Here is a 26,044-nt window from a genome sequence, read left to right as displayed (position 1 = left end):
CTCATTACACGGATGAATTATTCTGTTATTGATTTGTTTTTTTGTTTTTATCTTTTTATTGATTTTCTTTTAACAGGGACGATTCTGACGCGTAGGTTTTCACTCTGACCTCTCTGGTCCGACAGGGTTGTGTTTTACTCTTCTATTCAGGACTGGATTGTAATCCGGATCACATTTAAAATAGCATGTCGTCACGATTACATGTGTTCATCTCTCTGTAGGATCCTTCAAGATGAAAAGAAATAACTACAAAAAAACACACAAAAAAACATTAAAACCTGTTTCATTTGAATACAAAAGCCATGCACCTTTTTCTGCCAATTTAGTACTGTAGCTCCACGTGAAGAGGAAGAGGAAGATGAGGAAGGAAAACGAGCCAAAACAACAACAACTCTTACTACGGGTGCCGTGTGTTCTGTTCTTCAGCCGATCTCTGCAAGGCCCGGCGCACTTCTTACGTTCTGTTTTGTCATTTCTTTTGATTTGTATCTTAATATATTTGAGATATACACTCTGTTGATTTTATATTTTTGCTTACTCTATAATCAGAATAATGTACATTCCAGACCCATTCCGTTTATACCGTTGAGGTTTCAAAGCCCTTTACAATTTGTACCTCACTTTTTTACCCATTCACACACCGACGGCGGAGGTAACTACGCAAGGTGCCAACCTGCTCATCGGGAGCAATTAGGGGTTAAGTGTTTTGTTCAAGGACACTTCGACACGCTGCCCGGGAGGGGCGGGAATCGAACCGGGAACCTCCGGATTACAAGACTACTGCTCTACCTCCTGAGCCACTGTCGCATGTTAGTCAAGAGTGCTGAATAAGCATTATACGTAACCATAATCAAAGAAACCTATTGATTTTGGTGACCCTATGACCTTTTCTCTAGCGCCACCATCAGGCCAACATTTTCAAATCAAAGACACGTATATCTCCTGACCCGTTAGTTGCACATTTGAACATTCATGACTCCTAGAGGAAGAAACCTCTTGATTTTGGGTGACCCTGTGACCTTTACTGAAGCACCAGCATCAAGCCAAACTGAGAACAAGATACAGTAAAACTACTGATTTTGGAACCGGCAGACCAGAAGTGATCATCAGTGATCATATTTAGCATCTCTATATGAAAGAAAGAAAAAAACACCTTCACAACCATTTATCTTTTATTTGAAAATATTGGTACAAATCTTCTTCCATAAACATGAAAGCCAAAGGAACAAGTGAACACTGCACATTGTTTTAGAAGGTCACATACTGTACATAAATAAGCACACGTTTGGCCATCAATATGTGTAGTTATACAGTCTGTTATGGTTTATAACTCACTTATCTTGTTTGCAGAACTTGCAGCGACATTATATGGTTCATAAGTTTAGCCTGTTTCTTTACTTGACACAATATACTGTATATGTAAATACAAAAAAATAAAAGGCTTGTCTTGAATACATTAATTGCTATAATGTGTGGCATTAAAAAGAGCCCAATCCGGGAGTTATGTGTGCATATTAACTGGTATACACACGTGGATTGTAATAAGAGTAGTTATTATTGATGTAGAATAATCTCTTCACATCATAATTCACATGTTTCAGATTGGACTGTATTCAGGTCCATTCTGTTCCAGTGTTTATCAACTATACAAACCTTAACGAATCAATGACACCTTCAAGACACTTAACACTTGACCTGTAGAGGTCACGTCCTGACAGCACTTGCACCACAAGGTACGTGGACTTACTTCCAGATTGGGCCTTTAGAGCAGTGGTTTTTAACACTCACTAAAATGTACTGAGCATCATGGAATCACCAGGGAAGCTCTGTTTTAGACATGTTTCGTTCTCTCTTCAGCCTGGCCCTCTGTGTATGTAACAACAATAACAGCAACATCAATAACAGCAACAACAACATCAACACCACATACATCCTCCAGTGTAAAGACATACAGCAGAATGGACGTTGGGATGTTAAGGACCTGCAGCTACATGCATCCATTGTGTCCGTTTTTTATTTCTTTTTTCAACGAGGACGATGCGTTTTTTTTTGGACGGGGCTGAGGACGAGTCCGTCCGTCTGTCTGTCTGTCTGTCTGTCTGTCTGTCTGTCTGTCTGTCTGTATGTCTGTCTGTCTGTCTGTCTGTCTGTCTGTCTGTCTGTCTGTCTGTCTGTCTGTCTGTCTGTCTGTCTGTCTGTCTGTCTGTCTGTCTGTCTGTCTGTCTGTATGTCAGTCTGTCTGTCTGTCTGTCTGTCTGTCTGTCTGTCTGTCTGCCTGCCTGCCTGCCTGCCTGCCTGTCTGTCTGTCTGTCTGTCTGTCTGTCTGTCTGTCTGTCTGTCTGTCTGTCTGTCTGTCTGTCTGTCTGTCTGTCTGCCTGCCACCATCTATCTGCTGTTTCTGCAAAGCACATTATTATGCTACAAACAAACCAGACATTCAGGAGGTCAGCCCACACAAATGATGACAGACACAAAGGACTGATTCATCTCAGAGATGGATGGATGTAGCCGGGCCCTGACTCTTAATACATGTCTCCCTTGTTCCTTTTCATTTGAGACTGAAACAGAGGTACACCGATAAGCAGATGTCCAAGAAACCAAGGGGACATTATTGCAGTATGAAAAAAAAAAAGCTAGTCACACGTCTAACAGAACTATCAGACAGCCTGTCACACGTCTACAACTATCAGACAGCCTGTCACACGTCTACAACTATCAGACAGCCTGTCACACGTCTAACAGAACTATCAGACAGCCTGTCACACGTCTAACAGAACTATCAGACAGCCTGACACACGTCTACAACTATCAGACAGCCTGTCACACGTCTACAACTATCAGACAGCCTGTCACACGTCTAACAGAACTATCACAGTGACTTGTGTGTCACACGTCTACAACTATCAGAGCCTGTCACACGTCTAACACAACTATCTGTCACGCGTCGAACAAGCAATAAATATCTTATTTACAATTTCAGTGCGGTTAGCAACTTTAAATCATTACAACTCAGGAAATATGCCCGCGGAAGTATTAATATTAGTGTTAATATTGTCCAATATTATTAGAAGCCATTTCTAAGCTGTGTTAAAAACTATGCTTTAAGCATTTTCTAAAGCATTTTACAAGACATACTGGACATAAAGCTAAAAGAAAAGGTTGATACTTTGCATTTTAAACATTGATAGCATGTATGTGAATGTGTCCCATCTTTATTTTCACATGAGTTTATATTAGATAATATTTATTGTTCATATATCTCCTATCCAAAAAACTGTTTTGTATGAGCAAAAGACTCTTTCCACTGGTGAGGTGAATGGAAATCACAGCTAGTTTGGTCCGTCTGTTGGTCCGGCGATCGATTTCAGATGAATGGACGATGAACTACTCCAGGTTCCTTAATACTAGCTACATATTTCCTCACGGCAATAACCCTTTGAGGAGTGAGTTTATTTATTTTTTTATTATATATATTTTTTTATTCTATCTTGGAATTCTAGCACTACACAGCTCTCACTGATTATTGGCTATTGTGACATCATCGTTAGAATGTTCAGTTCTCAGAGTTCTAACCACACAGGTGTGACCGTGCACCTGAGAGAGAGAGAGAGAGTCCTCGAGGATACAGGTGTGACCGTGCACCTGAGAGAGAGTCCTCGTGTCTCGAGGATACAGGTGTGACCGTGCACCTGAGAGAGAGAGAGTCCTCGAGGATACAGGTGTGACCGTGCACCTGAGAGAGAGAGTCCTCGTGTGTCTCGAGGATACAGGGGACGTGTTTGTTTTGCTCTTCTGCTTCGTTTGAAACAAAGATTCGTCTGACAGGGTGTCGGGGGGAGAGAAGCTAATATTTCTGGAGTAAGATAGGGACATTTATATAAAAAAAAAATCAGAAAAAAATTGAATCGGAAAGATTAGAAAAAAAAAGACATCGATACAATAAAAAAGAAGATACTGCACAAATGTATGAAATCGATATCTATACATATTTTGTATACAATGCATAATGAATATAAAAGCGGCGTGAGTATATATACTTATTCAGTGAGTATATATACTTATCACTGAATAAACACAGTCTGTGTTCAAAGGTCTCGCCACTTGCCACGGCGATATGCCTCCTCCAGCGTTTCAGGTGGCAAATAAAGTCAACTTGTATGCCGTGACAAATAAAACTCTTGACTCTTGACTTGACTTGACTTGACTTGAAGTCAAGTTAATAACTGATTATATATATATATACTTTAAAAAATCTAAGTACTATCTAAACTAGTAGCTGATGTGTGAAGAAGTGTGTTCCCTCTGGCTGGCGTTAGTTAGACCAGCGACCCGGCCTGGTTCTGCGCTGGCACCATGATGGGCACTCCGCCCATGCGAGAGATGTTGGAGGCGGTGACCACCGAGGTGGGCATGGGCATGGGCGGCGGGCGGGGCACGGACTGCGTGAGCGGCGGCTGGCTGTAGCCCTGCGGCGCGGGGTGGGCCAGGGGGAGCGGGGTGGAGCGCTCTGTTCTGGGCAGGGGGCTGCCGTTGCTGCTGCCCCGCGAGGAGGGGGGCTGCCCGCCGCCGCGGGGGAGGGTGGAGCTGTTGTCGTAGCCGCCGTAGTGGGTGGGCGTGGAGGCGCCGTGCTGGCGGGGGGGCCGGTAGCCCGCCGTGGTGCTGCCCGCGGCGGTGATGATGGAGGCGGTGTCGGAGGCGGGGCGCTGCGGGTACTGGTGCAGGTGGTGGTTGGACGGGTCTTTGTGGTGGTGGGGGCCGGAGCCGATGGACGACATGGTGCCGTTCTTGGAGATGATGTCGGAGCCCATGCCGCTCTTAGCCCAGGACACGCGCTTAGGGGCCTGGGCGTCCTCCCTGAGGAGAGAGGAGAGGGTTAAGAGACTGTCTGTCTGTCTGTCTGTCTGTCTGTCTGTCTGTCTGTCTGTCTGTCTGTCTGTCTGTCTGTCTGTCTGTCTGTCTGTCTGTCTGTCTGTCTGTCTGTCTGTCTGTCTGTCTGTCTGCCTGTCTGTCTGTCTGTCTGTCTGTCTGTCCGTCCGTCTATTATTATTATTTATCTATCTACTGCAGAATTACTGCTACATAGTAACTTATTATACTGTGAATTTCTCCAGACCTCTCAGCAGTAGCACCCCCCCCCCCCCCCCATCCCCACTCCAACCCACACATCCGAGCAAGAATGTAAACCAAATGCAGTACCAAGAAGGGCTCTTTTGCATAGAGGTCGATGTTTGGCGACATTACAGATTTTACCTTTAAAGGGGCGATGAAGCATTGAACAATGTGATCCTAGTTTGTTTGTTGTGTACCTTGTGTAAAACAGGGTCCTATAATCAAATGTGAAATCCTGCTTATTTGTCTGAAAAATCAAATATAATTTCCCTGTTTTCGCCATGGGCAACGCCATTTTAGATGGTGATGTCACGGTGTTGGTTTGGTCTGGCTCCTAGTATACACTGCTGGTTAGCTGCCTATAGTAAACATGGATTGTCGGGTCAGTCAGTAAATAAAATGTTGCCTACCAAACAACGGGACCGCGTGGTTCTTTTTGTATTGCTCCTGGCTGTTCAAACTAATTTTACCGTGTGAAAGAGAGAGGAAAGTTGGTTCATTTCCACAAACTACCAGTGAAAAAAACAGTGTTGTTGGCACGTTGGCTGGCTGCACTCAAGCGGCGCGATCAGCCTGTTGGACAGGGAATGAAGATCTGCAGTGAACACTTCATTGCCTCGGATTATGTTGTTGGGGGTGGGAGGTTTGTCCAGAAGACCACTAATCAGCTGAAGCCCGATGCGGTTCCCTCGGTCTTCGACAGACAGACCGGCCCAGGCAGTTCAACCAGCGTTGCGGAGCATTTAGCTACCTGGCTACCTAGCTCCAGTTCAACCAGCGTCACGGGGCATTTAGCTACCTGGCTACCTAGCTCCAGTTCAACCAGCGTCGCGGGGCATTTAGCTACCTGGCTACCTAGCTCCAGTTCAACCAGCGTCACGGAGCATTTAGCCTGCTGGCTACCTAGCTCCAGTTCAACCAGCATCGCTAGGTAGCCAGCAGGCTAAATGCCCTGCGACGCTGGTTGAACCGTAGCTAGGTAGCCAGGTAGCTAAATGCCCCGCGATGCTGGTTGAACTGGAGCTAGGTAGCCAGGTAGCTAAATGCTCCGCGACGCTGGTTGAACTGGAGCTAGGTAGCCAGGAGCAATACAAAAAGAACCATGGGGTCCCGTTGTTTGGTAGGCAACATTTTATTTACTGACTGACCCGACAATCCATGTTTACTATATGCAGCTAACCAGCAGTGTATACTAGGAGCCACACCAAACCAACACCGTGACGTCAGCAACAAAATGGCGGCGCACATGTTCATAAATGCTACATAAATGGACATAACAAATCGTTTTTTCTTAGAAACGCCTTATTTTTATAACGTGATTTTTTTCTGTGGTTTATCTAAATACTAATTTGATGCTATGACTATGTTTATATATCGCTATGCTTCATCTCCCCTTTAAGAAGCTAACATTCTATAACATTTATTTTTCATTTTGTAGGCCTGTACTTTCTTTAAAGGTATCAAAGGCATCAGATGCTGTTAATGTTAATGTTACTGTTACTAAACTAGCTTTGGAAAATAGGTTTTTGAAGTGAAGTGAATCCACATGATCTCACTTGATGTCGTTGGCCATGTCGTCCTCTGTTTCTCTTCTTCTCCGCAGCAGGAAGATGAGGAAGAAGAGGATGATGAGGAAGCCAACCACAGCGCCCACCGTGGCTCCTGCTATCACCCCTGCGTTAGTGGCTACAGACCGACAGGGAGAGCACACAAAACGTACACGCATCAACACACATCAACACTCATCAACACTCATCAACAATAGCATAGACACACAACGTACACACATCAACACACATCAACACTCATCAACACTCATCAACAATAGCATAGACACACAACGTACACACACATCAACACTCAACAATAGCATAGACACACAACGTACACACATCAACACACATCAACAATAGCATAGACACACAATGTACACACATCAACACACATCAACAATAGCATAGACACACAATGTACACACATCAACACACATCAAGACTCAACAACAGCATAGACACACAACATACACACATCAACACTCAACAACAGCATAGACACACAACGTACACACATCAACACTCAACAACAGCATGACACACAACGTACACACATCAACACTCAACAACAGCATGACACACAACGTACACACACACATCAACACTCAACAACAGCATGACACACAACGTACACACATCGACACTTAACACATTCTGTGCCACGCAGTTTGCCCATCTTATACCACTCTCTGCCAGTGCTGTAAGCCTATGGAGTCGCTCACCTTCTTTGCAGGGCTAAAGCTTTTAAAATATTATAGCTATATTGGGGCGGCTGGGTGGCGCAGCGGACATTGCGCTCATCACCAACGCAAGAGACACCGATATCGAATCCGGCTGTCAGCGTTGCCTCCGGCTTGGGCCGACTGTCATACTAACTCAATTGGCAGAGTTAGCGGGAGGGAAGTCGATTGGTGGTAGTCTGGTCGTTGTGAACAGCGACTCCTACAGGTCGGTTGGGGCGCCTGCACAGCAAAGTCAGGAAAATGGCGGGGACAGTGTGAGCCTCCTACACGTTACTCCTCGCCAATGAGCGTCTGCACTGGCAGGTGAAAAGATGTGACTGGCTGCCTCCACATGTATCGGAGGGGACATGTGATGGGCTTCTTCTATCCTCCCTACAACCGGCCAGTGGGGGGCACATGCGAGCAACGATCAAGACAGGGGAGGGGAGAATTGGTACGGCTAAATTGGGATGGGAGAAAAATAGAAAAAGGAGGAGAAAAAGTCGATCAAAACAAATATTATAGCTATATCGACATTACTATGGTGCATTCAACATCGGGTATCTATCGTTCCGGATGTGGGAACGTTATATTTTTCCATTCATACATTGTCGTGTTAGTACCGTCGTGAATATAAGTATGTTTTTAGAGTGTATAGCCCAGACGCATATTATACATAATCTATTGGCGTTTCGTTCCTATACATGCTATATTAAAAAATTCAAATGCATATGCTCGGTATACATTATGCTCCTGTAACGGATATGTGCCGCGATAGTGTGACTACGGCACATAGAAGTAAAACTCACTCCCCAGAGGCATCCAAACTGAGCGCTTAGAAGGGAATTCCTTTCTTGGCGCAGCGGTTTGCGGACGCCCGGGGTTCGACTCCCACTCAAGGCATGGTCGAAGTAGTGGCAGGTTCAGCGTTGAACCGGCTACAGTGGTGCCGTGACCCGGATGCCTTTGGTGGTGTGAGTTTAGGGGGGGTGAATGTAATGGATATGTGCCGCGATAGTGTGACTACGGCACATAGAAGTAAAACTCACTCCCAGAGGAATTAACGTTAGATTCCTCTTACCTGTGGCCGATGAGTCAGAAGAAAAAAAATTCCAATTATTTGATTTCGATCTGCTAGATCCATTTTCCGTTTGTATGACGCAATAAACGCCGAAAGCATATTGATTCTTGCGTCTCGAAAACGATCCCATGCACTCAAGTGTTTGTCTTGATCAACATAACAAGATAGCTCTGCCGGAGGATTTTCCCCGATGCACAGAGCGCCACATCCGGTTTAGAGTGGAGTGCAACTCGCCCCGAAATCCACCAGGTGGCGGTATTGAGGCGTTGCAATATCAGACAGGGTCCAGCTGGCTCCCGGAGCCTTCCTGGATGAATTATGAATGCCAATAGTGAATAAAGGAAATAACGATCATAAAAACTAGTAAACTCGCGTTATTAGATTGGCGGGCAATAACGAGTAAACTCGTTTTTGGCGCAGGATGTGTTAACAACAGCATAGACACACAACGTACACACACACATCAACACTCAACAATAGCATAGACTATTCCACATAACTATGCCCAAAACATGCAATAACATACTCAAAGTCATCCCATATGGTGATTTATGTCTCGTCTCCACTGGTTTAGTCGTGCTGTGGCCTGTCTGGCACACCGTGAGGGTCTCCATTGTCTTTAGATCCTGACTGGACCCCGGCTGGGACTGTTGTATCATCATGGTTTAGCTTGTGTACCACAGTTGCTGATTTTAATTTTGAAAGGTTGCCTAGCAACCAGAGAGTTTACAAGAAACGCAATCGAGACACAAACCCAACCAATCATTTGTAAATGATTTATACAACAGCTGTTTTTGTCAAGAGTTAAGGGTGCTACTGCTAACATGTTTATGTAATAATACAAAAAAAAACACCCTCAGAACTTTTAGAAAGCAAGTAAAGTATTGCTTAATTTCCCCTCAAAAAAGCATTGATTAAGGAATTTATCATTTAAAAGATTTTTTTGCGGGTCCAAGATGAATGTTGTTGTTTACATGCATGCATGTATCCCTCCCCCTACTCGCCATTTCCCCTCACGTGGAATGAACCTGATCAATGACTTGCTGGTGCTCTAGTGCGACATCTAGTGGCTGAATGTTATCCATATAGGGCCTTTAAGCGTGAGGTCTGGAGCGCTACAGTACGTACAGCTGATGATCTCCAGGTTGATGAAGCAGGATTCTGACCCGGCGCTGTTAGTAGACGTGCACTTGTACTTCCCAGACATGGAGCTGCTCAAGTTGCTCAGCTTCAGAGTGCCGGCCTTGTCATCTGAAACACAGACAGGAAGCGCGTCAACATGGAGGCACCGGACCAGTGCGGGTGGACATAGAACTACTGCAGTGGTCGCTACTGGTAGCGCTTGGCACTCTGCACCTGTCCTCATGGAGGTGTTATAGAACTGGAGTAAGTAACATTGGCCACAGTACAAGGAATGGTCAGTTTACTGGTCAGTTTAAGGACTGTTGTTTATTGTGCCATCAATCATTGGAATAACTGCCCACTGACCATAAGTAAATTGAATAGCAAAGCGTCTTTCAAATACCACCTGAGAATGCACTACTTAAATATGTGAGCAAAATATTCTGATGTTGATAATGTCTACAATGTTTGACTGTTTTTAGATTATCATTGTTAATTGTGATTTTCATATGTATCTCATGTTGTTATGTTTTGTGTGTTCTGTTGTCTTTCTGTGTGGACCCCAGGAAGACTATCTCGCCACTTAGGTGACAGCTAATGGGGATCATTTTAAACAATAAACAATAAACTAACATGCACCCTTTGACCCCTTGATTTTAACATTTTTGACGAAAGTGCACTTTTTTTGTACTGACCGAATCTATTTATTTATTAGACTTGACAGATTAACAATGTAGGGATCCCGTTCTAGCAGTGTCATGTCTCTTGTGCTTTGAAGTGTCATGTACAGTATGTCTCTTGTCCCTGTTTTGTCTTGTTTTGTCTTGAATGTGTAGAAATGCAGCTGTTTGCCGTATCATGCTCTAAGGCCATGTTTAGACGGAGAGAGTCTGAACAGAAACCGCAAAAGTCGACTTGCGGTCTCACTTTTAATGTTGCGTTTAGACTAGTGTTTTGGGACGGAATTCTGCGTGCAGACGAGGCGGTAAAGACTCGAGACGACGGAGCCCCGCTGTCACACGATTGGCGCATATGTCACATGACGTGCTGTGAAGACCCGCCCTACTCTGCCTCTGATTCGCAGACTGTGGGTGGGGGAATGTGATTGGACCAAAGCAGAGTCACTCACAGACAGTGGCTCCAGTCACTAATAGTTGCGGTAGCCGCGGGACAGATTAATCTTGTGTATTTAAAAGTGCTGCCAATGTAGCCTTCAGGTGATCGCCATGGATAGAATCAGACATGCTTTGTTTACGCTTCTAGGCTACTGGCGCATGCCTGTGATGTAAGCAGTACGCGCGACGAGAGCCTTGAGAACCCTTTCGTCATAGTTTTATGCGGTTTGACAGTTTAGATGATAGCGCAAAGGTTTATCGTTTCTAGGAATTCCACCCAGGAAGGTGGTCTCACTTTTTTGCGGTTTCTCCCCGTAAAAACGCCGTTGCCGTATAAACAAAAGGCACATCCGAAAAAATATTTTTGCGGATTCACCTGCTAGCGTTTCCGTCTAAACAGGGCCTAAATTGCCCCTAAGTTGCGGGACTAATAACGTTTTTTTAATTGAATTGAATTGAATTGAATTAATTTCAACATAAGTTGCTCACCCAGTGAATACGCTGACATACGGAAGCCCTGAGAGGCCAGTTCAGTAAACAACATGGTCGTCTGGTTCATAGAACAATTAGAACATGCTCAGTACGTGTCTGTCAGCTGATAGATAGATGCTGTCTGCTCTACAAGTCAACTTCACCAGCTGATAGATAGATGCTGTCTGCTCTACTAGTCAACTTCATCAGGGCCATTGAATTCTTGTGTTGTGTTAATTACAGCTCGAAGGTAGCAGTCCCTATAAGACAAGGTATTGCAATTCTTTACATCTACATAATTTCATGGAGGAGGATTCAAGGATTCAAGGATTCAGTGTCCCCGATGATGACATCACAATATTCAAGGTAATCTACTGTCAAACTAAATGAATGTGCGCAAAACTGTTTCGAGTTTTTGGACGTGTGTGAAATGATGTGCAAAATAAAACAGCGTTGTTTTTGGTGAAGTGCCCCTTTAACATCCATAGCTATTATATAAAAAAGAGCAACTCCAGCTTGAAATGGTTACACAGAAAACAAACTGCGCTCTGTGTGAAGACGTGGTGGGTCTACTCACTGAGCATGGGCATAAAGAAGACCTCCTGGGTGGGACTGGTCTTCTGCCAGAGGTAGAGAGGAACCGGTCGGCCGAAATTGGACCCACAGTTCAGAGTGACGTTACCCTTCAGCACCGGCTTCCCCGACAGAGAGCATTCTGGGACGGAGGGCGGGACTAGGAGAGGGAGAAGAGACATTTTATTTTAGATGTGAAGCAATGTCACTCACTCACTCATTCATTCATTCATTCACTCACTCACTCACTCACTCACTCACTCACTCACTCACTCACTCACTCACTCACTCACTCACTCACTCACTCACTCACTCACTCACTCACTCATTGTTAGCCACTCTCCCCCTAGTGGTGGTTCCCAGGCATGGCTATGACACTGTGTCCTTGTTTAATTTAGTACAAACCACTTTACTTATTTACCACTGTGGTGAGCAACACCACAACAACAAATATAAATATATATAAATACAAATATATTACAACTATTATATTTCACTCAATCAATTATCATTTTGTGTAACAAGCAGCCAGGTGATAAGAGGTAAGGAATATATTACTGGTTTAATTAAGCATTACATCACACGCAGGAGTGTGTTATGAGAATTAGAGCATGCCTAGGGGTGGTTGTTGCTCTAATTCGCATAACACACACTACAAGTGGTGTAATGGCTGTTAATTGTAATGGCTTTTATACAATTGGCGCATTCATCCAACCTTATTGCTATACAATAAACACACATTAATTGAAGATTTATTGACAAAACCATCCGCAGAAAAAGTAGTTAAAAAAAAAAGAGAAGTTGCCTCCATGTGTAGAAGCAGCTCGGAGGTGCACTGTTTCAAGGCATGCCATCTAAGAATGACGTGAGCGTGTGTTATTGGAATGATTGATTGAAAATTGTATTACAGATAGACAGTGCTTACTGTACATCTTTATACAATTGCCGAATCCATCCAACCTTATTGCTATACAATAAACACACATTAATTGAAGCATAATGGAGATTTATTCACATAACCATCAGCAGAAAAAGTAGATAAAAAAAAAATAAGAATTTTTTTATTTTCTTTTTAACCTACTTTCTATAGAAGCAGCTGGGAGGTGCGCTGTTTTAAGTGAGCATGTGTTATTGGATTGATTGATTGAACATTTAATTAATGTCCGCCTTGTTTCGAACTGGTTATGCTTAGGCCCTCTTTCGAAGTCGGTTATGCTTAGAGTTTGGAATCAGGGCTGGTGGTCTATCGCCCTGCTCTAAAGATAAACTCTAAGCATAACCGACTTCGAAAGAGGGCCTAAGCATAACCAGTTTGAAGCAAGGCGAACATTAATAAAATGTTCAATCAATCAATCATTCATTCCAATAACACACGCTCACAAGCACCCAAATTATATTCATATTCAAAACAGTATAAAACGGAAATGTACGGATGAAAAAATAATCAGTTTTTTTGCACGTTGACCAGAAGCAACTCACTGACAATCGACGGCGTTATTAGACCCATATCTATAATATAAAATATAGATTTAGCTCTACAAACAAGGTGCGCGTTTACATGGAGTTAATGGACGGCAAGGCCAGATGCACTTCCCGGAAGGGGCGTGGCACTCAATGTGTTAAGGCAAGACACCCCAGGGGAATAGGCAAATATAATGTTTTTGGTTGATTTGATTTTGAGATTTTGTTATATTTTGCTTCCTAAACATGTCTTCTATGAAACTAGACGTCAATAACACACAATTATTGTGTTTATTTTACTTCATTTTGCCTGATTGCAGCCATAAATGTGCACATAATTTAATGGGGAAGTGCCTCATTTGCATATATAAACATAAAATTCAGAAACCCTTAAGAAGTCTCCAGGCCGAAGTGAGACCAGACCACCACCAGGGACATCAGCCTGTGTGTCGTATCTCTTAAGTCTCCAGGCCGTAGTGAGACCAGACACCACCAGAGACATCAGCAGCACGTATCTCTTACCCTTCACATCGAGGCGGAGGTCCGAGGTGAAGCCGGGGATGCCGGGGATGAGGACCTGGCAGACGTAGCGGCCCGAGTCCGCCTCCCGGGTGCTGTTGATGTAGAGCGACAGGTTGGCGGAGGGCATGCCGGAGGTGAAGCCCACACGCCCGTTGTGGTGGGAGTTGCCCACGTTGATGGAGTTGGTGGAGTACGAGATGACCTGTAATGCGGAGAATCGGTGTCTTTTTTTTATTTTTTATTAGTTAGAATACTTATTTTGATCCACTTTTTTCTCCTCTTTTTCTATTTTTCTCCCATCCCAATTCCACTGTGCCAATTCTTCCCTCCCCTGTCTTGAACGTTGCTCGCCTATGCCCCCCACTGGCCAGTTGTAGGGAGGATAGAAGCCTTGCATCACGTGTCCCCTCCGATACACGAGGAGGCAGCCTGTCACATCTTTTCACCTGCCAGTGCGGAATCTCATTGGCAAGGTGTAACGTGTGGGAGGCTCACACTACCCCCGTTACTTCCTGTCTCTGCTGTGCAAGCGTCCCCAACCGACCTGTAGGAGTCGCTGTCAACACCGTCCAGATTACCACCCATCGACTTCCACCCGCTAACTCTGCCAATTGAGTTAGTATGACGGCCGTCCCAAGCCGGAGGCAACGCCGACAACCGGAGTCAATACAGAATACTTTTATATGAAATGCTTTTTTCCGTTATGCTCCTGAGAGTGTGCTAGATAAAAATAGATAAGTATAAAATAGAAAGTCAAGTACGTAAACAAAGTGTAAACAAAAAGTGTTCAATATACATATATACAATACAGAGTAGAAAAAAACGAGTAACTGAGTTACAATACAATACAGTATACAGTACAATGCAGAAATGAGATGAGGTACAACTTCGGAGAATCAGCGTCGTCATCGCACAGCACGAGTACAGTACAGTCATCGTACAGCACGAGTACAGTACAGTCATCGTACAGCACGAGTACAGTACAGTCATCGTACAGCACGAGTACAGTACAGTCATCGTACAGCACGAGTACAGTACAGTCATCATACAGCACGAGTACAGTACAGTCATCATACAGCACGAGTACAGTACAGTCATCGTACAGCACGAGTACAGTACAGTCATCGTACAGCACGAGTACAGTACAGTCATCATACAGCACGAGTACAGTACAGTCATCATACAGCACGAGTACAGTACAGTCATCGTACAGCACGAGTACAGTACAGTCATCGTACAGCACGAGTACAGTACAGTCATCGTACAGCACGAGTACAGTACAGTCATCGTACAGCACGAGTACAGTACAGTCATCGTACGGCACAAGTACAGTACAGTCATCGTACGGCACAAGTACAGTACAGTCATCATACAGCACAAGTACAGTACAACCAAAAGATGTACATCCTGATCTGCAATGCACACTTTTTAGAACTGTATATAGTCATCTTTATTTTAGTCATCTTATTTTATTCTATGCTAAATTTATTGTATTGCACTGCACACTTTTTTTGAACTGTATATACTGTAGTAATCTTGTTTTAGTAATCTTATTTTATTCTATGCTAAATGTATTGTATTTTATTATTGGAAGCTGATATAGTCGAGGGACCACAATAAATAGATGTTCACTCTTCTTGCTGTAAAGTACTGAAATAAGTGACAATAAAGGAATCTGAATCTGAATCTCTGAATCTGAAGATGTTTGACATCCAACCAGAGTGCAAATGTAACAGTACAGTGCAATAGTAATATACAATGTACATGTGATTAAACAGGGTATAAAATATATGAATTAGTACTACTGAGTAATGTATGTACAGAGTTGTAGTATTAATATGTACAGTGATACAGGTATAAACACGCTATGGTAGTAAGTCATACTGGCCAGCAGCGTAACTAGTAAGAGTATTTTATTTTTTCACAAATATGTAAAAAGGATTATATGCAGGTATGTACAGACATGTATGGATAAATAATATATGGATATATACGGTGAGAATAAATAAATATATATAAATGACAAACCCCCCCCCCCCCCCCAATGAGAAGAATTACAACAAAAAAGAGCTTGTTGTAATTCTTCTTATTGTCTATGTTTGCTATGACCTTCAGTTTGACCCAAACAATACCAGTTATTGTTGACTGTCAGGATTGTACCTTTTTGCCGGTTTGGATGCAAGTCGCTCTGATTTAGTCAGCTCTTTTTGAACATGTCTCCTGCCTAACTACATAATTCAAAATTATGTGTAAAAAATTATAAATACATGGACTTCCGGTTTAGCTGCAATATGTAGCGCACGCAATTGGTTACAGCTCCGCTCCCGTTATCGTTAATTTCGTTTAAAAACCTTATTTGGACAATACCAAAAGAGATTAGACCACATCGTATGTATTGATAAGACCTTCTACTAACTATATCAAAAGACAACATGGTTAAGGATAAGGAAAGGACGGGAAAGAAACAAGAAACGGCAATTCTAACGGCGCCGATTGAAACACGATCAAAGAAAATGACAGGCGACGTTGTGGCAGATCCGTTGGTGAGCCCCGACGCGGGGAATATAGAGGAGAATACACAGGGACCAAAGACAACTGGCCCCGAGAGGGAAACAATAGATGACAACATAACAGGAACATCAGAAAAAAGTACTGTGAAGGAAAAAGCAGGCGATTTTGAGAAGATAATAGCAAAAACATCCATCGGATCCCTCACTGCTCCAACAACATCAACTGACACAAGCAGTTCAATTACACAACCCGACTTCAACTCCCTGACTATCCTGATAAAAGAACAGATGGTCGCTTTCAAAGCACACGTAAAAGAACAGATGGTCGCTTTCAAAGCACACGTTGAACACATCGATACTAAATTCGAAGAGGTTATGAGAGCGGGCGCTTTACAGTCCATGCGAATCACGACAGTGGAGAATACGGTGACAGAAATCACAAAGGCAGTCAAGGCGAACGAAGGTGGCATGACAGAGATGGGAAAAGAGATGGAAAGAGTGAAAGTAGAATATCGGAGGGAAATACAAGGGCTTAAAAACGAAGCGACGGAGAGGCTACTAGAAACCCAACGCTACCACAGGCGGAATAACATCCGCATTGTAGGGCTTGATGAAGCAGTAAACTGCGAAGATCCCAACTTTCCAACAGTGTTATCAACGATTTTGAGTAACATCGATCCAAACAAAGTGCCAGAAGTGGACCAAGTTTACAGAATCGGTTCTCGGGGGCAAAGAATCAACGGGCCAAGAGTCATCATTGTCACCCTGCGGAAGACTACAACAAGGGATGACATCATCAAATTTGCTCGCAACCAACGTGGGAATCTGAATTATGGTGGTAAACCAATATTTATCTACGAAGATTTGAGCAAAGATGCCATCATCCGACGTCTACCATACAAAGAGGTGATGCAAAAGCTGTTCAAAGCCGGTTACAAGCCAAGGCTATCATACCCAGCGCTGTTATCATTCTTGGGCAGTGACGGCCGCAGGTCAGGTATATACACACCTATTGAAGCTGAGGATTTTCTGAATCGAAATGGAGCAAATAACCCAAGGCAGGACGAAAATGCCGGAAACATATAAGCCTCTTTCTCAATGTATACCAGTGTTAGAATGACTTTATTGTGTTCATCAAGGTAGCAGACGATATGCAAGCCATCTATAACAATGTGTACTGTGTATAATACGATTCATAATACATTATAATTTCAGACTCTGGTCTCTGAGGAGACAAATACATATCATTGCAAAAAGATCTATCTGGAATATTCTGGGTTTATCGCTCAAATGCCCTGGGTCTCTTAGATCATTCTGGAACATAAAATAGTCTAGGCACTAGTATACTCTACAACCTTCTAGAATATAAGGCACCATGACAACGAAGCCTACAACTCTAACAATAAACATCCGGTGTGTATACACATAGCAGATAATAAATTAAATTAAGTTCTATCAGTCTTTAATAATATTTTAAAAATTAACCACACTTAAACGTATGAACACTACAAGGTTATTCTAACAATTTAAGTAATCACTCCATTGAAGGCACATTGAAGCTCTAAAAGGCGCTGCTTTTCTATCTTATCTAATCTGTTAATTCGATTCTAGTGGCTTCTCCACGTTGATAATTATTCTATCTCTCATTCCTTATCTATATCTTTCCATTGATTTTTATTTTATTTAATTTTTTCTTCTCATTACTCTATATTTTTTAAAATATATTTTAACTTACATTGTTCTTTTCCAATGTTCTTCACATTAAGGTGTCAATATTGCTCTACAATCTTTTCCTTTTTTCCTTTTTTCCACACGTTAGTAGAGGGTTCAAATGAATATGTCGATGAAAGTTTATTCTCTTTTTTTATTTTTTATTTTATTTTTTCTGTCATTTATCACAACACTTCATTACAGTAAGGGAAGGTGCAAGACCAAAAGCGACATTCTATTGCAATAGAATGGAAATGTTAGATCCTATACACTGTCTTCCCGGGCCCCAAGATGGCGTTTTAATTCTATGCTGCTTAACAACAATGAATTCATTACACAAATTAAAGAAGCTCTCACAATATTCCTACGGGATAATGCTAACTCGGTGCAAGATCCCAGAATATTATGGATGTCGGTAAAGACTATGATTAAGGATTTCTCGGATAGATTTTCCTCCATATTGCGCAAAAATCAAAACACAAAACTATCTGAAATGGAAACGCTTTACTCAACGCTTTTTAATTCTTTAAAATACAACAACTCTACTTGACTAGAAAACCAAGTTAACATTCTAAAGACAGAGATCAAAGCAATATACAGACAAAAATCGGAATTGCAAATACGCAGCACAAGACAACAGCAGTACTTCCAAGGCTCTAAACCTAGTCACCTATTAGCCATGCGACTAAGAATTAATGCAAAATTTGCAGATATAACTGCCATTAGGAAACAACAAGCTCTAGTAACAGAACCCAAAATAATAAACGATACATTCAAAGAATTCTACTCCGATTTATATAATTCAGAAACGACCTTTGATCAAGACAAATTAGACACATATCTTAATCAAATTACTCTCCCTAAACTTACGGAGGACGACGCTAAACAGTTAGAAGTACCGATCACATTAGAAGAACTCAAGAAGGCCATATCCGGAATGAAAAACGGCAAGGCTCCGGGAATTGACGGTATCCCATCAGAAATGTACATTTCTTGCTGGGACATATTTGGACCCTTATTACTAAATATGATCTTATACTCAGTCAAAGAGGGAAGCTTCCATAAACACCAAAATACCGCACTCATTTCAGTTCTTCACAAAAAAGACAAAGACCCCACTGAGTGCGGTAGTTACCGTCCTTTAAGCCTCCTCGGAACCGATGTCAAACTGTACTCTAAGATATTAGCCATCAGATTGCAAAAGCATATGACGTCTTTAGTTCATCCGGACCAAACAGGCTTCATAAAAGGTCGCCTGATCAATGATAACATAAGGCGAATACTGCACGTACTAGATGCAGACAAAGAGGACACCACACCTAAGGCGATACTATCCCTGGATGCTATGAAAGCATTTGACAGGTTGGAATGGTCGTTTCTATGGGCAGTATTAGAAAGGATGGGGTTAGGAAAAGGATTCATTGATATGATTAAAGTACTATACAAGGACCCATCGGCCAGGATTACAACAGGCACATTCATCTCCGATATCTTTCCGGTATCACGCTCAGCCAGACAGGGTTGCCCTCTTAGTCCCGGACTATTCGATCTATCATTAGAACCTTTAGCACAATTTATAAGACAATCCCAACACATAGAACCAATAGTAATCAAGGGCACACATCTTAAAATTAGTTTATATGCGGACGACGTAATATTGTTCATGCAAAACCCCAACAACACATTGCCGCATATACTCAAGTTGATAGAAAACTTTGGTGATTTATCGGGATTTAAAATAAATTGGCCTAAGTCGGCTTTTCTTCCTCTTAACACCAGTGCAAAAAAAGACACAACCCTCCCAGGTGCGATACCCATGGTCAAACATTTCAGATGCTTGGGTGTGGAAATATTTCCCACCATAAGACAAACGGTGAAGCACAATTACACAAAAATACAGAACAAAATCAAAGACGACCTGGACAGGTGGGCAAAACTTAAAAACTCAGTACAGGCAAGGGTATCAATAGTTAAGATGGATGTATTACCAAGAATCAATTTCTTCAGCTCAATGCTTCCGTTACCTCCTCCAGAGGGCTACTGGAAAAGATTACAAACCTCCACATACAAATATATTTGGAATAACAAACCACCTCGCATAAAAAAATCCACCGCACAGAGAAATAAAGCAGACGGTGGCATGGCAGTCCCAGATTTTTTACAATATTTTAAGGCCTTCACATTAAGACCAGTGAAGATATGGTTTGACCCCCAGGCTTTGGTATCTTGGAGAGAATTAGAAGAAAACATGGTAGCCCCACAGAGACTGAAAGACATAGCACACACTAAACTTTCAATCAAGCATTGTGAGCGAGAATTTGGCCCAATAATTACCCATGCAATCAGAACATGGCGGGAAACACAAAAGAAATATCCTAACCCTCAAGAATGGCATAATCACACTCCCATATTCAATAACAATGCACTCTTAATGGGAAAACGACCTATAAGATTCCCTATATGGGAAGAGAAAGGCATACACTCATTAGGGGATATTTTTAATAACAAGGGCCTCTGTAGTTATGTCGAAATATGCATAAAGTTTAACCTCACCGAGTCCACATGGCTTTTTTACATACAGTTACGACTTTGTATGAGATCTCACGGTGTTCCATTACTCGTACCAATTGAACACCACAGATACCACAAATTTTTCTATGAAACCGATACATTGGGAGGTTTTGTATCAAGTTTTTATTATCAATTACTAACGTCCTCGTATGAAACCCTTCAAATAGACACTGTCTGGAGGAGGGATATACCAGACCTGGAATATGACTTTGATTGGCAAGGAGCCTGGGCAAATGTCCGACTTACATCAAGGAACCCGGATCATCAACAAATCAATCTGAACTATATTCACAGGACATACTTGACTCCTATAAGGCTGTGCAAAATGGGGCTTATACAAGACTCCAAATGCTCCCAATGTACAAATGGGGACGAAGGAACATTTATGCACATGTATTGGGACTGCCCACCAGTTAAGGCATTCTGGAAAGATGTGTCCCAACAATTATCAACACTCGTATTTTGGAATATACCTGTACACCCCGCGGTATTACTATTGAATGATGTTTTTGAGTTTGCAGTGAATCCACAACTAAAAAGATTGGTTTTATCGGGTATCACAGTAGCTAAAAAACTGATCGCATCACGTTGGTTTCAACCGGAAAAAATGTGCCGAAAAGTGTGGTTTCTTACATATCTCGATGTGATATATCAAGAAATATCTACAGCAAGAATTCTGGGGCTCAATGAATCCAAAATGTCAATGTGGTTAGAAGTGGTGGGGAGAATAAAAGCTAGCTTATAATGGTGGTGTCTGGTTAGGAGTGAGGGATAATGGAGGTACTATCCAAGAGGGGGTCCGAGAGGGGGGGGTTTGAGCTGGAGCATATCGCTGCTGTCGGGACAAAACCTCATAACTCCAAAAACCCAACTTTTCAGCAGATGAAAAAAACTAACACAGATTTGAGGGTGAATAGAGTTAGGAGGTTTAGACAGATGATCGGTTTAATGCTTTCCCATTGTTTAAACTTTGTAAAACCCACACACACATATGGAGGATGATCTACGGAGTTGATTTATATAATAAAAAAAAATTCAAAAAATGGAGTTATGAGGTTTTGTCCCGACAGCAGCGATATGTGTGTAGGGTTTTAGAAAATAGGTATTAGGGGTATATTATATACTAACATTTATATAATTGTAATTTCGCTGGATATACACTGTATACGGCTAAAATGTTATTATAGACTATTTTTGTTTTATCCTGTTTCTGTACTTGCATATATTATAACCACCTTGAAAGTTTCATTATGCATTGTGTGCCGAGTACTGACTTTTAATAATTTTTTGTTTTGCAATAATAAAAAAAATATAAAAAAAAAAAAAAATTATAAATACATTAAAAATAAATATATTATCATCTTCATCTGACCGAATACTTTTATTTATTTGCATAGTAGTATAGACATATTAGCATAGTAGGTAGTATTATAGACAAGGACGAATATTTAGTAGCGACCAGTGGCTCGGGTAGAGCAGTCGTCTGGTAATCAGGAGGTTCCCGGTTCGATTCCAGCTCCTCCCGGGCAGCGTGTTGAAGTCTCCTTGAGCAAGACACTTAACCCCTAATTGCTCCTGATGAGCAGGTTGGCCCCTTGCATGGTTGCCTCTGCCGTTGGTGTGTGAATGTGTGAGTGAGTGAGTAAAATGTGAGAAACAAATTGTAAAGCACTTTGGATAAAAAAACATTTACCTTTTTTTCTTAATACCTAGTTATTTTTTTTTTTTATATATAATTTTTTTTGTAAATAGACAGTAAGTATATTTTTTAAGAGAGGAGCAGATGGAGCCCCCCCCCCCCCCCCCCCCCCCCCTCTTCATCTGATCTGCTCTGAGGACAGCTCCATCTGTACCGTCTCATCATGATAATCTAAACTATAAGCAGACATGTAAGCCAGGACGTAGCCAGGTCCTACGCTATTAAAATGGTAAATTTGAAAAAGAACAATAGAAGATCAGAGGGGGGTGGGGTCAGTCGGACCGGCTGTGCTAGTCGCTGGGCTTTATTTTTAAAGGTGAACGTCTGACCCATTTTGAGAATTGATTGAATCTGATCGTGTGCCTGACGACAGTTCAGTCAATATTTGTGAATTCAAAACCACTCTCTCCCAAAGTTTGAAATCAGAGAAAGAACCCTCACATTTGTGACCTGGATGTAAATATCTGGGCTGCTGATAATTAGCCTTTTAATACATTCTGACACTCAGACTGTGATTATTGTATTGTAGATGAGATCTATTTTTTATGTTTTATTACATGCATTGTTTTCACCCTTTTTCTTTTTATTCAAAACGACCTATCAATCATTAGACGTTTGCCTACAAATATGTCTCCAATGATGATGTAATGAAATAGGCCTACTATGCAAATAGAAGGACTGAATCATAATATTATATAATATTATTTATAATATACATAATAATATATAATATTGTTTTCTTCCTCAGAGAGAGAGAGGAACTAAGCATTGCTAACCATTTCTACTCCCAAGATCTCAAAAACTGAAACACTGGTGCCGGTGCTTTATGGATGGATTAAAATGACAGATAAGCTTCTTAAATAAAGTGAACTGTTCCTTTAAGCTCTTGGATTAATTTATTTGGGTTTCCAAAGGAAGAGCGTTGCCAGATTAAAGGGAAAATTCAGCCTAGAACAGAATGTACATTGTACTGTTCTTGGAAAGTCAATATCTATAAATATAGAAACTGTCTTTGAAAGCTGAAAATCAGAGCTTTTGATTGAAGGTGACAGTATACTTGTTGAAGTGAAAAGTGTATCCTTAAAGGAACACATTATGGGATGTTTACCGTCTTCTCCAGAGTCAGACAAGAAGATAGATACTAACGTCCTCTCCTTGAGTTCAGTAGAAAGCTATCCGGCTGCAAGCTAGCCTAGCTTAGCACAAATGAATGGAAGTGGATATGGACCACTAGCCTAGCTGTTGGCCAAAAACACCTCTACTGGAGTTGTAAACTAAGCTAGGGGTCCGTATCCGCTTCCATTAATTTGTGCTAAGCTAGGCTAGCCTGCAGCCGGATAGCTTTCTACTCAACGCACAGAGAGGAAATTTTTATCTATCTTCTTGAAGAAGACAGTAAGCACATTTCCCATAATGTTGGCGTGTTCCTTTAAGGTGACAGTATGCTTGTTGTGGCAAGTTTGTAAGAACAAGATTACACATTTGTGGCATAGCATTGGCTTCGGTCACCACAGTGTACAGTACGCTGGCTATCTGGTATTGACCAGTATACAGTATATCCAGCAGTGTACACCGGCTAGCTCAGGGGTCGGCAACCTGCGGCTCCGGAGCCGCATGCGGCTCTTTAGCCAATCAGCTGCGGCTCCCTGGCCAAAAAAAATTAAAAATTTTTACTTCTTTTTTAAGCTTTTTTTTTATTTCTTTTTTGTTCTCTTATTTTGGAGATCAATGTCATACTGTGACACTGAAATGAAAAAAATATTTCATCAACTAAAATATTTAGTCAACAAAAATATTTCATCAACTAAAATATACAGTACGTCACACCCCGCGCCTCTCCCTGCCGTCTGCAAGTGGCTAATCTTGAGTTTCCGACCCCCCAGTAAGCTAACCATGGATAAATCCAAAAAAAGGAAAATCTGAGGAAAATAGAGGGTTTAATTCAGCGTGGACAGATTAATTTGCTTTCACGACTAACGATGCAGGCTTACCTGTATGCCTGATATGTGGTGCTAAATTTTGTGTTTTTTCTCCTTTTCTGTGTTTTATTTCAAAGTAGGTCTACACATGGTAGTCTTTTTTCAAAGTGGACTACTTTTTTATTTTATAAATGTTCCACAAATAAGGGAAGGACTCAAATATACCTGAATAGTTCAGGGTTTTATTTCAAAGTCGGTCTACACAGCCGGTATTTTTTCTCCTCTTCATAAGAGTTTGAGGTTTCCCTTTGTTATAACAGGTAAAAACAGCAATAAAAAGTCAAAATGTTTATTTTTGTTGCTTTATAATTCCATTAATGTAACAAACTGTGTGCTATAAGTATAAAGTATAATAAATCGCAAATTACTTTGGGTATGCAATTGTCAGGCGTTTTATGCTAAATGTGGGGTATGCTTGGGGATATATAAAACGTTATAGACTTGTGTTATCTTCATTTTAAGGGTAAATAGGTTGTGCGGCTCCCTGAGCATTTTGTGGGACGGGGGAAAAGTGGCTCTTTTGATAGTAAAGGTTGCTGACCCCTGGGCTAGCTGGTACTGGCCAGTATATATGGGTTTCTGTTACTGGTAACTTTGCCTTTGAGTTTAACCTACTGTACTGCCACCTTTAGTTATCATGCAACTCCCTCACACATGCATGCACGGCCCGCTTGCGTGCACACACACACACACACACACACACACACACACACACACACACATACAAAGGGATGGGTCGTCGGACAACATGACACGAAAATAAAATGTCATTCATTCGTTCTCACACACACACACACACACACACACACACACACACACACACACACACACACACACACACACACACACACACACACACACACACACACACACACACACACACACACACACACACACACACACACACACACACACACACACACACACACACACACACACACACACACACACACACCACACACACACACACACACACACACACACACACACACACACACACACACACACACACACACACACACACACACACACACACACACACACACACACACACACACACACACACACACACACACACACACACACACACACACACACACACACACACACACACACACACACACACACACACACACACACACACACACACACACACACACACACACACACACACACACACACACACACACACACACACACACACACACACACACACACACACACACACACACACACACACACACACACACACACACACACACACACACACACACACACACACACACACACACACACACACACACACACACACACACACACACACACACACACACACACACACACACACACACACACACACACACACACACACACACACACACACACACACACACACACACACACACACACACACACACACACACACACACACACACACACACACACACACACACACACACACACACACACACACACACACACACACACACACACACACACACACACACACACACACACACACACACACACACACACACACACACACACACACACACACACACACACACACACACACACACACACACACACACACACACACACACACACACACACACACACACACACACACACACACACACACACACACACACACACACACACACACACACACACACACACACACACACACACACACACACACACACACACACACACACACACACACAACACACACACACACACACACACACACACACACACACACACACACACACACACACACACACACACACACACACACACACACACACACACACACACACACACACACACACACACACACACC

The 26,044-nt window shown here is 42.2% G+C and overlaps 1 protein-coding gene across 1 annotated transcript in view; it reads right to left on the bottom strand.

Moving 5' to 3' along the window:
* Window positions 1-1,159: 1,159 nt before the first annotated feature.
* The window catches only part of LOC311232899 (endothelial cell-selective adhesion molecule-like), a gene marked incomplete at its 5' end in the record, with an annotated part of 27,265 nt that continues 2,380 nt past the window's right edge, over window positions 1,160-26,044 (bottom strand). The window contains 5 exons of the mRNA XM_084319733.1: window positions 1,160-4,854; window positions 6,666-6,795; window positions 9,594-9,716; window positions 11,751-11,906; window positions 13,730-13,931. Coding sequence (XP_084175859.1) covers window positions 4,317-4,854; window positions 6,666-6,795; window positions 9,594-9,716; window positions 11,751-11,906; window positions 13,730-13,931 — 1,149 coding nt within the window. The 3' untranslated portion in view covers window positions 1,160-4,316. The remainder of the gene's footprint in view (window positions 4,855-6,665; window positions 6,796-9,593; window positions 9,717-11,750; window positions 11,907-13,729; window positions 13,932-26,044) is intronic.

The sequence above is a fragment of the Notolepis coatsorum genome (assembly GCF_963971535.1).
Source record: "Notolepis coatsorum genome assembly, chromosome: 8".
NCBI classification, from domain to species: Eukaryota; Metazoa; Chordata; class Actinopteri; order Aulopiformes; family Paralepididae; genus Notolepis; species Notolepis coatsorum.
Note: the sequence above shows the minus strand (reverse complement) of the source record. Positions and strands in the feature narration are given on the sequence as shown.